Below are 15,656 nucleotides of genomic sequence, written 5' to 3'. Positions count from 1 at the left end.
TGAAAACAATGCAGACATATGTATACTTACAACAGGCACCAATCCTGGTTCTCCTTTTTCTCCCTATGAAGTTAAAAAAACTTTAATTAGCAAAATAATATGATGTAATGGTTTGTTGGACATAAAGTCATGCTAGAATATTCTATATAAACAGTGTGGATTTCTTTGTGAGACACAGAAAAACGCAGAAATAAAAGTCAATCAATTTTGGATAACTAGATATTATTCATGAAAAAACATACTACTTATCTGAAAGATAGAAAAAGAAAATAAATCCAATTCAGTTTTATAGCAACCAAAACCAAAGAGTTGACTAGACCAAGAAATGTTTGTGATGAAAAGATATAAAGTCAAAGTACCACAGGAAAAGATACCTAAATACTAAAAATATAAAAGAATTCTAGAAATGTGGACACATGTGAACTTTCACACTCTTATTACATGCCACCTAGTGTTTAGAAACGTAGCAGATGCCAGTCCTGAAGCACTCATCACCCTTTTTTAAAACTCATGGAAGAATCTGAGAATTAACCAGAGGTAAGTGTGCTCCCATTAATGGGGAAAAAAGGGGGAAATAAGAAAAGATGTGATAATATTAGGTAATTTTAATATCTGAGGAAAATCTAGAAAAAATACTTAGAAAGATATTAATTGAATAGGAAAATGAAAATAACACAAGAAACTCTTGTAAGTCAAAGTAAATAAAATCAAGCAGATTTATTTGCTTTAATAATAGATGTAGCAAACACAAAAGATGTTGATGAAATTTCTTTGGATTCTTTGAATTTTAGAACCACAAAAACTGTATTCTCATAGAGTGATGTCAAGTACATAGGTTAAATAATATTGGATGAGTTGCACCTTTATATATCTTTATTTTATCACATATTTACTTGTATTTTTTTATTTCAGGATTTGTCTTGCAACATACTGTGGTCTCTCCAAGATCATAATCATGTCTACTTTACATCCTCCATTTGGCACACTTAAGTTCTAAACAAATTCTTCATGAATATATTAATATTCATTAATATCTTATGAATCAATGTTTTTTACTAGGCAATTGCAGAAAATAAACACATTAGGATTTATATCCAAAAATGTAGAAAAAGCAAGGGTAATGAGTTCTATTTAATTTCTTCTTTCACGTATATTATTTTTATCTGATTATAAGAATAATATAAGTTCATAGCAGGAAATTTTTTTAATACAGAAACTTAAATATCATGCTAAATAATATACTCATCACTCAGGAGATCAACACTGTTAATATTCCGGTATTCTTAGTTTTCCTTCATGTACCTGAACTTGGTTTACCTAATCAAAGCCTTAGTATTTTACACTTAGATTTTGTTTTCATTTGTATAATTAAAAATAACATTACAATAAGTATCCTTGTTTATAAATGTTTGTGTAGCATCTCTAATACCTTACAATATATCTCTAGAAGTTAAAGTTGTGGATTAAGGATCATACATATTTTTAAGATTTTTTAATTTAAATCACCAAATTGTACTCCCAAAGGTAAAGTCTAATTATATTCCCACAATACTACCGCATCTGAAAACATTTTGTGATGTGAAATTTTTGAAGTTATTTTACAATCTTAGTCTTAATGATGGGCTCAGAGGCAGAACAATACACTGATGATTCTTGTTGATTCTAATGATGCTATAGCTAACACACTGGAAGTCAGGAGTAAACTGAGAATTCAGAAGTAGGAAATGGTTCTACAGAGGCAAGGGCAAACTCTCACGTAAGTTCAAGGTAGAACACAAGAGACTGAAAGTCAACCTACAAAAGGACTGGGGGCAGAAGGGAGCAGCAGAATTAGGGAGCAAAGCAGAGCAGACTTATGTCTGCATTTCCGCATCTGCTAACTTCTAGACTGGGTCTTTCCATAGTTAACATAGTGTGATGGTAATCAAAATTAACCTTTTAAGAGCTATAACTGCTTTCCTTGAAATATTGAAAGAATTTGAATTGTTTAGAAAGGACAATAGAAAGGATATAGAAAGGATATATAATCTGTGCCCAATTTTAAGAAGGAGTTTATAAGAATGATGCTGGGGGGAGGGGGGATTTCTTTCCAGAACAAATCTATAAAAAACAGGTAGAAAAGGAGGAAAAATTATTTTGGCCAAAATGAGAAAAATAGAATAGCCAGCTAAGAATGGTTGTGAAATCTCCATCCTAAGAGACCAAGCAAGAAAAATGCACACTTTGCTCTTTGTATGTACCATGCAACTGCTGATGTCTTAGCTACATTGTAGGGTTTTGGGGTATCTTATTATGACCTCTCTATTTCTTGACAATATTTGATATGGGCTGAAGTATTCCATTATCAGATTAATATAATAAATTTTTTAATGATTCTATGATACTTCTTACTTTGGAAAAAGCCACAAAAGTAAGTATCTGTTGCTTTTGTTAATACAGGCTTTGAATAAGTTAATTTATGTGAAATAATTTATCTAAAGTTTAACTAAATTTGAATTTCATGCCCATTTAAGTACTCAGATTCAGATGAGAATCACAGTTTAATTTTCCATCTTGTCGGTTACTTGTCAGTTAAGGCTATGTGGACATGCCTTATCACTGTTATAAGATGCCATTACCACTGAGATAGTCACAGTGTTTTCCCCACTTTCCCATCACCTGTATCATTTGTCTCTTACAGAGTTATAGCAAAGGAACTATGTGGTAGTTAATATGAATAAATGAATAAATTATAAATAAAACTCAATATTGAAGTAAACCAAGCACAAATGCATTTTTATACCATTACTCTGCTCTCATATTTTTTATGACATCTGATTATAAATGACAGTCATAAAGATAAGAACATAACTGAAGCATGCTAAATTGGCATCGGTTTTGAATGTGTCCTTCCCCCAGCTGTTTCATACCGCCTTCGGAAAAAGCAGGGATCTAAATGGCAGAGCCTAACATGGTCCCTCAGCAAGCTGGGCAATTACTAAACAAATTAAACTGATTAATTCAGGGCAGTTCTCACAGTCAGTTCTTTTTTATCTGTTTAAAGATTTATTTATTTGTTTATTTTTAGAGAGAGGAAGGGACGGAGAAAGAGAGAAAGAGAAATATCAATGTGTGGTTGCCTCTTGCATGCCTACTACTGGGGACGTGGCCTGCAACCCAGGCATGTGCCCTGACTAGGAATCAAACTGGCAACCCTTTGGTTTGAAGCCTGCACTCAGTTCACTGAGCTGCATCAGCCAGCGCTATTCTTTTTTTATTTCATAGAATATCTGTATAGATGTATCTATCTATTTTGTTTGAGGCCTGTACTCATACACTTAGCTTTCCATTTTTCTAGCTTTCAGATATATATTAAATGTAAACTGGTATTTGTGGTCCTTCTCCTTTGACATACACTCAAAGAGAAATAGCTTCACTGGTATTTATTTCAATAAAGACAAATCGATGGCATTGCCCTCTGAACCAAAAAGTGTAGAAGTTGTCTGGCAATCCCCTCGGTAGCATCACTCTTATTTGCCATGCATTTATAGCATTGCTTTATCTGAATATCTGATTATCACTTTACTGAAGTTCTCTAGTATGCAAATGTAAAGACAATTAAAATTCACAGCTAATCTGTCTAACAATTGCCTTGAAATTTGGGATGACTGCTCATTTCCACTCTTGAATCCTGTGCCCATCCCATCTGGGTAATACTGGAGCAGATTCTATAGTTTTCAAGTTAACCAGAAAACTGAAAACACAACCAAGGCAAGTGAACTCCCTCCACTTAGTGGGAGTGCCTATTTCCAGATATCAAGTGTCAAAACTGCCAATGTGCTAGGGTCATGGCGGTATTACACACTTTTCCTCTTGAGTGTAAAGTTTGTCTCTGCAATTAAATTTTAGGCACCTTGATGATGAGGACAGGGAGAGAAGGGAAGGGTATGTGTTTGGTAAAATGCTCAAATAATTCTTTTAGTTAAATCTCTACTTCTCAACTAATGGAAGAGGGACCACAACCCCACTGAAATAGAACTAACTTCCTTCCTTCCTTCCTTCCTTCCTTCCTTCCTTCCTTCCTTCCTTCCTTCCTTCCTTCCTCCCTTTCTTCCTTCCTTCCTTCTTCTCTCCCTCCTTCTGCTTCCCTCCTCCCCTTGCTCCTTCCATCTTTCAATTAAATATTTATTGTATTTCTAATATGTTGAACATATATATACTGAGTACTGTGATAAACACAAGTCATTCAAAGATTTATGTGACATAGTCTCAATTCTTAAGGGATTCATAATCTTTTGGAAGAAAAATGTATAAACAAAAATTAGCAAAGTGAATAAAATAGAGGTATCTGTAATCTATAAACAAAGTAGCTGAACTGAGCTCATATGTTTATATTTGTATGGTACTTTATATTTTATGAAAGATTTTCAGTTTTCAAACACTTCAAAACACTTCTATGTAGTTAGTATTAGAATGAAAAATACATTTACAAAAATGAAACTATGCAAAAAAAACTTACCTTTCTTCCTCTACCTATAAAAAGAAAAAAGTAAATGTTATTTTATGTAGAAACAATTTTTAAGGATCTCCTGAATATTTATTTTAATAATAGGTATTTCTGTGGAGTACAAATTTAACTTAAATAGTATTTCCCTATCACTAGCAAGCAGAACTCAAAAATTGTTTTGAATCAATACATACATAAGAGGCAAAATAATACATCCCTTTCAAAAAATTTTGACATTATTTGAATAGTCTTCATATTATTATACAGTACTTAAATTTCACTAAATTATAAAATTAACAGTTAAAACATTAATGTTTCATTATAATGAAACATTTTAGTTAATATTTGTTTTCATTTTTTTATATTTTTAAGTAAGCTATTCATTCATATATGATTAACAAACCCAAATATATTAAAGGTATATAATTATGTAGTAAAAAATCTCCTTCCTTCTTGTCCCCTTTCTCTCGTTTCCCGCATTTCACTCCCAACAGGAGGCCACTAGTCTTGATCGTCCTGTTTTAATCTCCCTAACCAAGAATATAATAGATATCCCATGTGTTAAAGTCATCATTTGAGTTAGTAATGTTCTAAAGTTGTCTTCAGATAGGTCTTGAACATTTTGTGTAAAATTGATCCTTAGCTATTTTATCCTATCGGTTGCTATTATAAAAGGAGTATTGTTCACTCCCACTATGTATACTATGATGTAATCACATAATGTAAGCCTATTAATTTGTTTATTTTACACTGCACTGTCTTACTAAAATCTTTTGTTTTTGTAGTGTGTTTTTTCACTCCATTCCCTTAGGTTTTATAAATACACAATTTTACTTTCTGAAAATTGATAGCTTTACCTCCTCTCTTCTAACTTCTAAACCTCTATTTTTTTTTGTATCTAATTGTTCAGGTACATTCAGTACGGTAAATTGCTGTTGTGATAAAGAATACCCATGTCTTATCTCTAAGTTTAGAAAGAATGTTTTTATTATTAAATATTCTTTTTTCTCTGATTTCCCAAAAGAGTCTTTCTTTTTTTAAGTTTAATAACTTTATTAAGATAAGTTTCAATTTTAATTATTTTGAGTGAACTTTTTCAGACACTTGGTTTCCCTTTTCAATATTAAAATTAAAGTTTAATGTTACTTCAGAAAAATTTTCTTGTATAATATTATTATATATATTTGTTCTGCTCCTTTGCAATATATTTCTTCTTTGGAGATTCTTCTTCAGAGATACCCCTTACCCATTTTGTATATGAATTGTTATCTTTCAAATCTTGTGTTTTTTTTTCTTTCCTCATCACCGTTTTCTGTCTGTTACTATATTTTCTGCAATGTCAGTTCTTGTGCTCCTTCCTATTGTACCTTCGTTTCCTTATTATGATTTTGGTTTTCCTTCTACTTCTCACTTCATCATTACATTTTTTTGTATTCCTAATTTATGGCCTTCTTTCTCAGAAGCAATGCTTTATGAAGCTTTCTTTAGTTTATGTTAAAATTGTTGGTCCGAATTTTTACCTGTTCTGTGATACTTATCGATATATTCTTGATAACGTAATATTAGTTAAACTCACCTACCTCTTTATTATTGTATCTTTATATCAGTGCTGTTGCCAACTCTTTATTATTATTATTACCCATCTGGGGATGAACTGAGCTTTCCCACATTAGCTATGTTCAGGAAGCTGTGTGCTTTGCTTTGTTTTCAATATTCGCCGTCATTGTCCCAATGTACTTTCCACTTATCCCCACTGGTTTAATCCTACCTGACTCCTTGGGGCTTCTTTGAGGATCATATCTGTTTCAGGTAGCCCTTATATAACCTGTTTTTAATTCTTTCCATTATGTACCCCTTATTATGTTGCTAAAAATGGAGTTTAGGTGTTTATTCAAGGCACATTGTTACCTCTGAATGATATCCAAGAGAATTGATAAATTACTGTGTAATGTTTCCACAAACATACTGTTGAATACTTAATTATACTTGTGGTTATTTGCAGTGGTATTTGAGATGAAAAATAAAGCCTTGACACTGTCTTGACGAAGATGCACATGAGTCACCATTCGTGACCACTTAACTAAGCTACAACTTTTACCTTTCATCTTACCTGGTTCGTTAAAACACAAAAATATAAACTTGTTTCTCTCACATGTAAGTACTTCGTATACACAGTCTATGTTAGACGCAATAGTCTATCTTAAACACAAGCCCTCTTCTCTAAAAAAAAAGTTTTAAAAACCAGTAGTTCACATCATTATTTTCTGCAGGATATACATTCATTCTCATCTTTCTTAATTAGCATGAAAAGCATTCTGCATTTATAAGCTAATGTAATATTGGATTCTGTGGCACTATATTACATCAGAAATAATTATTCCATTCCCAAGGACAAAGTTGGCACCAGGGAAGGTAAGTGTTTTTTCTAGATCTTTTCTTAGAACATTAATCACCTTCACAGAAAAACCAACAAATATCTCAGAGGTATCCAGCATGGACTGGTAACAAATGACCATCTTAAGTGGTATGAGGAATTCTCAAATCAGACAAAACCACTCAAAATTTTGTCAAAAATTCCCCTGGTTTTTAAAAAGAAAGGAAATCACTGTCTCTCTCCCACTAATGTTAGATAAAGTGTGTGAGCAAAATCATTCAGCCATAAGACCATTGAATAGTGGCTTAATTATTCTCTTGAATTGCTGAAATATGAGAGCAAAATCTGCTGCAACTGTAAAGATGAGTCACCTGGATCAATTCTGAGTTGGCCCTAAGCATTCTTACCAAAGTTGTTTTTGCCACTCCCACTTGTATGTGGACAGACAGGACAGCACTCCCCAGCAGGAGTTACAGGGTCAGCACAGTCAAGCACTTCCTGGCACTGTATCTTGTCACAAAGAATGGCTCCATTGTCACAGACACAGATCTGGCAAGGGGCAGGTTTCCAAATGTCCCTGTTTAAGTACATCTGACCATTCTGAGTGCAGGCTATTTCTTCACCATATCCTTCTAGAATAAAAACAAACAAACAAAAAAAAGAATATTAGTAATCTGAAATTTCAGAATCTGGGAAAAATTAAGAAAATGAGTCATCTTGTGGCTTCTAAAAAATTCTGGGCTAGGCAGTAACTTCCCAGGATGGAAAACACAGATAAACTTACTTCATTTAGTACTTACATCTAAAGCAATACATAATTCAAAATAGAATGATTATGATAGTTATATCCTAGCATGATAGGGGAAGAAAAGAAGTGATCTAAAGTTGGTATGTTTAATCAGAGAAACCTTCCCAAAAGTCTTCATTATTGAAAGTATAAATAACAAAGCATGGGAAGGTCAGTAAGGAGGAATAAAAACAAACTGTTACCAGTAGACAGTCCACCCAGAGCACCAGGGGAGTCTACCCCATAGGCCAAAATGGCAGCAGGGAGAAGTTCTTACATTGAGCACATGAAAAACTAGCTAGATAACTGAATAAAGAAAAAGCCCCCACTCCATTCCCAGATCAGAATTGGGACTGGGAAAGGCAGGCATATGCACCAGAGAAGTCAAAATGGTGCCAGCAGAGGTGCTAGACCAAAGAGGCCTGTCAGTCTAGCCTGAGAAAAGATGGGATTGGTTGGGAGGTGGACCCACCTAAAGTATGCAAAATTTGGGAAGTTGATCAGTCATTTTGAGAAAGCACCTGGTCAGTCCCACACCCAAGCTAATATAATCCCAGTGGAACAAAGAAATGCTATGGTTCATGTCTCTCAGCTTGCTCATGACCTGCACTCACACCATGAACTGGCTTGTTCTCTCCATTAGCCACATGGCCACGTGGCCTATGGCCTCCAAAAAGGAGCCTCTCCCTCTCTCTTGCCCACCTGGTGATGCACTGACTGGTGCATTCATGCACTCTCACCCTGGAGCTTGTGACTATGTGGCCTCAGCAGCCACATGGCCCATGGCTGTGCAGAGACCACCTGCAGGCTCCAGGAAGGAAACTGAAATGAATAGCAGCCAAGAACAAGCTAAGCTAGCTGTATGGGGACTAAGATGTTTCTGCCTGTGGACTCCAAAGGACTGTACTTTAAATTGGAGCAAGAACGCTGGACACTTGGGAACTCCCCTGCCTGGTTTTAGAAGCTGTAATCCCCCGTGGCTAAACCTAAGTAAAAGACCTTGGGACTATAAGCCACTTAGGAGACAAAGCTTATTTTCCTTTAGGGGCACTACCCCTGCCCCCTTTTTCTTCACCCTGCATGGCCCCAGGCAGATGACTGGTTAGCCAGTGATGGGTAAGTTTCTTCAAAAGAAAGACAAGCTAAGACAGGCACAGTCTTAAAGGAGCCCTCAGGAAAGGACTTGGGAGGCTATAGAAAAAGGTGGTGATGGACCCTCACCCCTCGGCTTTGACATAGCCTGAATCCTCATTCTGTCCAAAAGAAGTCTCCTAATCTCTTGGCTGCCTTACTTCCCCTGCCTGACCTAAGCCTGAAACAATGCCTTAAGCCTGAAACAATGCTGGAGGTGGGTACAGCCCTGTGCTAGAAAGGGCGGGTTCCCTAGGGCAATCAGGCCTAAGAAAGAATGTATAAAATCCTATGAAACCTACTTTGCTAATACCCACACTTTAAATGATAAGGGTCCAAGCAGGAAGTAAGTTTGTTCCCCAAAGTTTTATGGCCCTTTAACTATCTGACCCTGACTCAGATAGTTAACTCAGAGTTCTTTGAATGTTATCTCTTGTTTAATCATTTCTGCCTGACAATGATTGATGAGCTTTATGTATACACCCTGTATTCCTATGCAAATTGAACCAAATAAAAGCTTGTCAAGGCAAGGGTTGAGGTGTTCTCCTCTTGAGAGGGTGGCTGAGCCGCTCTGAGGCTTTTTCTCCTCTTCAGAGAGAAGCCGTGCCGTCCCTTTTCCTCCACAGGACTCAGTAGTCCATGTGAATTTGTCTCATCTCAACCATAATGTCATGGACCCCAGGAGCCGGGATCTGTGTCAGACGTTTGCTTTTGCCTTGGTCTGACTGAGAAGGTGACCCTTGAGACATGAGCCCATCCCTCTCCCAGACTGCACAGCACCTGAATAAAACTTCTTTCCTTTTGTACCAACTGCCTCACAAGTTTGGCTTTTGTGGTGACAAGTAGCCAAACCTGATTTTTTGTTCTCTTCACAAAACCATGTGAAAGGGGAAGAAAAATAATGGTTCTAAATAGAGCACATAATTTGAGAGTTTGGTGAACCCTTTGTGGCTTTCAACTCAGTAGAAATTTTAAGATTGGTGTATCCCTCAACAACAGAGGGCACTATGTATTCTTATACCATAAAGAAAATCTTTTTCAAAATATTTATGAGTTTATTGAAATTAGTTTTAAACATAAGGTTAAAAAAGAATAACTGTCCTATTTTGTGGAATACATTTACGTTAAATATCCTAAACTAAAGGTGCTTGTTAAACTTTAACAAAATGCAGAGTTTATACAAGCAAAGCAGAAATTATCTTTGTATCAAATCAATTAAGGAAAGCCATGAACAAAACAACATTTTAAAATAAGCTATTATAAAATATCTGCCAAATATTTTATATATTTAGGCAAAAATTTAATTCACATTTGGAAAATATATAAATGTATAGTAATAGCAATTCTATTGTATATTTACTACAAAATAAGCACATACATCATTAGCTTTGTGGTTTTTAACAAACTGTAGTATTTTAAAACATGGCGTGGATCCCATCCTTTCCTAATTCTTTCAGGTCTTACCAACTACTTAAATTCAAAACTCCTTTCCAAGGCCCAAAGGCCCTCCCTTCTAGACCTTGCACAGTTTGATCCCTTCGCCTGGGATGTCCGGCACTACCTTTCCTTCCCTGACATTCGGCTCCCATAACTCACTATTACGGTTTGCTTACTTGTGACCTCCGCCCAGTTCTTCCCTGACAACCTTATAAAAGTAGACTTCCTTCACTCAATTGATATGCTTCTCAGAACTCTTCAAAGAACTCATTTAAATATCTATCCATTCATTCATTTTTATTGTATGCAAGGTAATTAGGCAGTTACTAAAATGTGAACAGATAGGTGAACATAACTGCCCTCATAAAATTTATCATGATTAACATTAATTTACTTATTTTTATTTGTTTATTTTTATCTCCTTTATTAGACAGTAAACTTCATGAAGGTAAGGATTAGTGTCACTTGTTCATTTTGGTATTTCTAAAGCTTGACACAATACTTGGCAGAGAGCCAACATTCAACAAATAGGTGTTTGATGTATGGATATAAATAAATGAATGAAAGTAACTTATAGCTCATTAATTTAATTGCACCAGCATTAACTTTGGGCTTTACAAAAATAAAACCAAAAATTTAAAAATGCATCTGAAATTAGTTTATGAGAGATTATCATTTGTCAATAAACAGACTCAAATGATAATATAGAAACACAAATGAACATTATTTCAGTTTAGAATAAAGGCATTAACCCAGACATCCATCTTCCTAGCTTTAGAATGTTTTTCTTGGACAACATTCTTTTCACTGCTCTGTGGAATGAACACTTTGTTTCACCTTTAGTCTTTCATCACAGATATTTGTCAAATGCAAAATTGCCTTCAAAATATGACACCACATCCTGGTTCTTTGCTATTCATAAGAAGGGTACTAAATTTTAATCTGTTTCACTTTCATCAAAATATTTTATGATATAATACATAGCTAATCAATAAAACAACATTGATTTTGTACACTGTATACAGCTCTGGTATTTTAACCAAAGTATTTTAACCAAGGAAAATATAAACCTATTTTAATATGCTTTTCGGCATGACTATTTTGAAAATAAATAGAAATTTGTACATCAAATAGTGTTAATTTTATTTTTTTAAGATTTTATTTATTTATTTTCAGAAAAGGGGAGGGAGGGAGAAAGAGAAGGAGAGAAACATCAATGTGTGGTTGCCTCTCATGCACCTCCAACTGGGGACCTGGCCTGCTACCCAGGCATGTGCCCTGACTGGGAGTTGAACTGGCGATCTTTTGGTTCTCAAGTCAGCACTCAATCCACTGAGCTACACCAGCAAGGGCAGCAGTGTTAATTTTTTATCAAACACCACTTTGAAACCGTATAGTTCCATAATGAACTATTCAAAAAAAAACAACCTATAGAGAAATGGACTTATATCTATAGTCCATTAAACAATTCCATTAAGTAAATAAACTACTAGTAACTTTGTTTATTAATCACAAGCACTAAATACCAATGACTAAAAATGAGATACACTAGAAATTCAATAAGCTTGCTTCTCCCTTCCCACACCCTGGGGACAAAAGTGTTCACATGTTTTTACCAAGGAGTAAGTACTAAATATGTGCCTAGTATGGCATATGCAAAATATTGAAGGTATATGTGTTCTGTTCTCAAAAGTACATATTATTATTGCGATGTAGATTTCAATTGCATCAATGAAGTAATTAGATATGTGGAAATAGAGAATATGAATAACAAACAAACAATAAACAAGATGACATGCAACAATGTTGTTGATTAATTATCATTAAAATGTGTGGTGGACTCCTTTGGGGCGAGTTAATCCTGTCATCTGCAGCTCCTTCAGGGTTGGAATAAACAGACATGTGCTAACTCTTAGAAGGTCAGTTTCTTCCTGAAAGTTTGAAACAGCATGACCTCAATCCAAGGGGCAAAGAAATGGGTCACTGTATTTCTTTCTTTAAATGATAATGTTAAAAATTAGTTTTATACTCTGAGTCATCACTGGTCCTTTTCCCCTGGGAATTTATAATTAAATGTGAGATGATGTGGAAAGTTAGTTGGAATGCTCTTAAATGGCAAGGAGATGAAAAACCACATTCGCTGTTAAGCCTTGCCTTCTCTCCCCCGCACAAGAACACATGCACATCGCAGAGGGCTCGAAAACTCTGTGAACTCTCAGTGTTCATGTCTGAGTGAAAGACACGTACAAAGAAACACTGGGTGGAAAATACAGGGTGTCTTGCCGTTCTCGGCTTTGAACATGGTAGTTGTGCACCTTATGATTAGGTTGACCCTTCTGTTTTCCACATAGATGTTTATTTAAATGAAAAGAAAAGTAAAATAGAAAGCAAAATGCAGCCAATTTGCAGTGAAGTTGTCATGACATAATTATTTTATGAATACAATATTATAAAAAGTAACGGAATAGGAATTTGCATAGGACATGCTGAGAGAGTCTGTACCGTCTTCTTGATTCCTCTACACAAATCATAAATCTAAACCAAGATGACATTAATCTTTCTCTAAAGTCTGGAAGTTTAAAAAAATTATTGGTCTTAAAGTACCTGGGTAAATAAATATTTTTTTATGCAGCCTGAAAAATAATTCTACAACCACAATATTATGACTCTTGTAACTTTGCTATTTATGTTTCCTTTACTTTCCTAAAATTGAGGAGGGCTGGCACATAGCTGATAGCAGTGCCATTATTTTGCAATCTCCCACAGTGTTGTAACTTCTTAAAATTGTATCTTCCAAACTACAGGAATCTTTTACTCTTACCAAATGGTCTAACAAATTGAACTGAGCCATTGTGAAGTCATTACCCCAAGCATTTTGGCACTGGTTATCTTACAGAGATGTTTTATCTGACCAAATTTTATTTGACAGTAACTCATTGTCCTGTATTTCTTATATACCCTCATAGATTTGTCTTCTCATAAAGTTTCTGAGCTTATGTGCTTTTAAATTTAGTTGTAAGAGTTCAGTTCTTAATCACTAGATGGCAGACCAAATCTATCATCTTATTATGATATGCAATTAGGGTCTCCGTCATCATCAGAACTGCTGCTTGGCAATGATGGGCCACGCCCCGGGCCTACAGTCTTGTATATAATCATACTCATGCAAAAGAAGCCTTCATCGAAATGACTGTATTGGAACCTTTGACTCAGGAGAGATGTGATTTTATTTGTGTATTAAATTACTGGGTCTACCTAAAGAATCTGAAAAATATATAAGTCCCCAAGCCTATGCTGGGCATTCCCTAGACATTAATGGAAGTTCTTCCTTGTAGAAATAAAGTGTTCATGTGTCACAAAATGTTTAAATCTTCTATTCATACATTTTTCTCCACTGACCAGTAAGCTCGTTGGGAACCAGACATACCCTCATCTCAGTTACCTTCACACCCAATGCCACATAATCGGTCTTTGATAAATATACTTGCTGCATGGATGAATACGTGAATTAAGTGAAGAAAGGAAGAAGTTAGTTCATTGATGCACTTATTTTAAAAATAGTACATGAAGCTTTCTTTCCTCCCCACTTGAACTTCCCAGAGAAGATGTGCACTTCGGACCCCTGTTTTGAATGAAAGGGAAATGGGTCACATGGCGGTTCTTCCCAAGTATGTCCCTGATGTCTAGACCTCTGTGTGGCCAGAAAGGAAAAATGATGTGTCAACCACAGCAGCTCATATTGTGGAACAATTTTCAGAATGTTGTAGCAGCCCTTCGGCCTCCCTGCCCCAGCTGGCCTCGGGCCCTCCTGGGGTTGTGAAGGGCTGCACTAACAGTAAAAGCCTTGGAAGGGCTAGAAGCACGGCACTGTCAGCCAGTGTCCTCACAGAGTGGGCAGAGAATCTTAATGGGACAAAGGAGGCAGCAGCAGAGCAGCCCCACTTGTCCCTCTGGACCAAACCACAGACTCTGCCTTGACCTATGCTCAGCATAGCCCCAGATGCTGGATTCAGTTCCAGAGAATCTTCCAAGCAAATCTCTCCCTCCCTTCTGTTTATCATCACATGGGAGAGACAAAGAGGTTAGAGTATTTAGTTCTTTCTTTAGACCCTTCTGAGTAAATGCCAACAATTCCACATTCATCATTTCTCTTTCCTTACCTGATCCCAAACTCTGAAGTTAGACACACACGAAACCAACCAGAATAGTTGAGCGGGATCAGTTACATATTATGACAAAATTTTTCCACCTCAGCCTCAAGCTCTGTGAGAGGGTGGGTGGGTAGGTGAGTCGGGAGCAAGCCTGTCGAATTTTGCATCTTTTGTTTTTCAATCCACCGTACAGACTTTCACTTCCCAATGAGCCTGCCAAATCCCCTTTTTAGGGTGGTTATTCAAATTAGTACTCTTTTGATGTTTTCTTCCTCTCTTATAGGACAATCATAGTTTATATTGTAAATATAATAGCAATTAATTTTGAAAACATATTGAAATCTGGGAAAGTAAAAAAGAGGAAAACATACAGAGTATTTCAGTGGAGTATACAAATAAAAAGAGATTAGATACTGTCTACAAAAGTGGCTAGCTTCTTCAGTATTCCCATCACACAGTTCTCAATCCATATGCAAAGGCTTTTCAGCTAACTAGTAAAACTGCTGTTGTAACTTTCCTTAAAATGGAAAAAATTAAAAAGAAAATCCCTCATGTTAGCTACTAAAGTTTCTTTCCATGCATCACGGGGAAATTTCAATGACTGTGGCCAAAACATGAAACTAAAACTACACACAATGCACAGGCAATGCTCATCTGCAACTCTGTCTGGAAAACCAACTTTCAGTCTGCTAATATACTTGACATAGATTTTTTTCCTCCAAAAACATGGCTCATACTATTGGAGAGCTGTAAAAACACCAGAAAGAGAATTTGGCCTGCCTTATAGTGAGTACAGTAGAAATTTCTATAGCAAACTTGAGTCTCACTTTCTAACATTACCCTTAGTGAATAATTAAGTGGAATCTGTGCTATGCCAAATGTGTCTGCCTACCTAAATGTACCAAGAGTCGTCTGTGTTTTGAATGAAGTCCATTTACTTAATCTCTCCCCAGAATGATACTGCTTGAAATATAAAAAACAACCAAAAATGTACTCAGCTATTCCACTTTTAAATGGGTGTCAGATATTTTTAGAATCAATTCAATTTCGTGTATTATCATTTCTTTGTAGCTATATTTTACTTTCCTTTTTTTAATCCTTCCTAATACAAAAGAATATTTAGGCCTCTAGAGAAAATAGAGACATTGTGGTCAGTTCATGCTTCTAATTCATCCTCTACAGACTTATTCTTTGCTCACCACCCTTGTCCTGACCAAGTGGTAGTCTAGAGCAAGATCACATAACAGAGCAATATATAGTACCCATTAGTCTATTCTGACTACCTGACAA

At 35.6% G+C, this 15,656-nt stretch overlaps 1 protein-coding gene across 1 annotated transcript in view; it reads right to left on the bottom strand.

Annotated features, from left to right (window-relative positions):
* COL5A2 (collagen type V alpha 2 chain) overlaps positions 1-15,656 on the bottom strand; it is a 138,446-nt gene that overhangs the window by 62,108 nt on the left and 60,682 nt on the right. Inside the window, exons 2-4 of the mRNA XM_045850295.1 lie at positions 7,268-7,492; positions 4,499-4,512; positions 31-63 (exon numbers count right to left, since the gene is read on the bottom strand). Coding sequence (XP_045706251.1) covers positions 31-63; positions 4,499-4,512; positions 7,268-7,492 — 272 coding nt within the window. The remainder of the gene's footprint in view (positions 1-30; positions 64-4,498; positions 4,513-7,267; positions 7,493-15,656) is intronic.

Source organism: Phyllostomus hastatus, unplaced genomic scaffold, assembly GCF_019186645.2.
Source record: "Phyllostomus hastatus isolate PE091 unplaced genomic scaffold, TTU_PhHast_1.1 phas_contig_1, whole genome shotgun sequence".
Lineage (NCBI taxonomy): Eukaryota > Metazoa > Chordata > Mammalia > Chiroptera > Phyllostomidae > Phyllostomus > Phyllostomus hastatus.
This window is presented reverse-complemented; position numbering and strand designations above follow the sequence as displayed.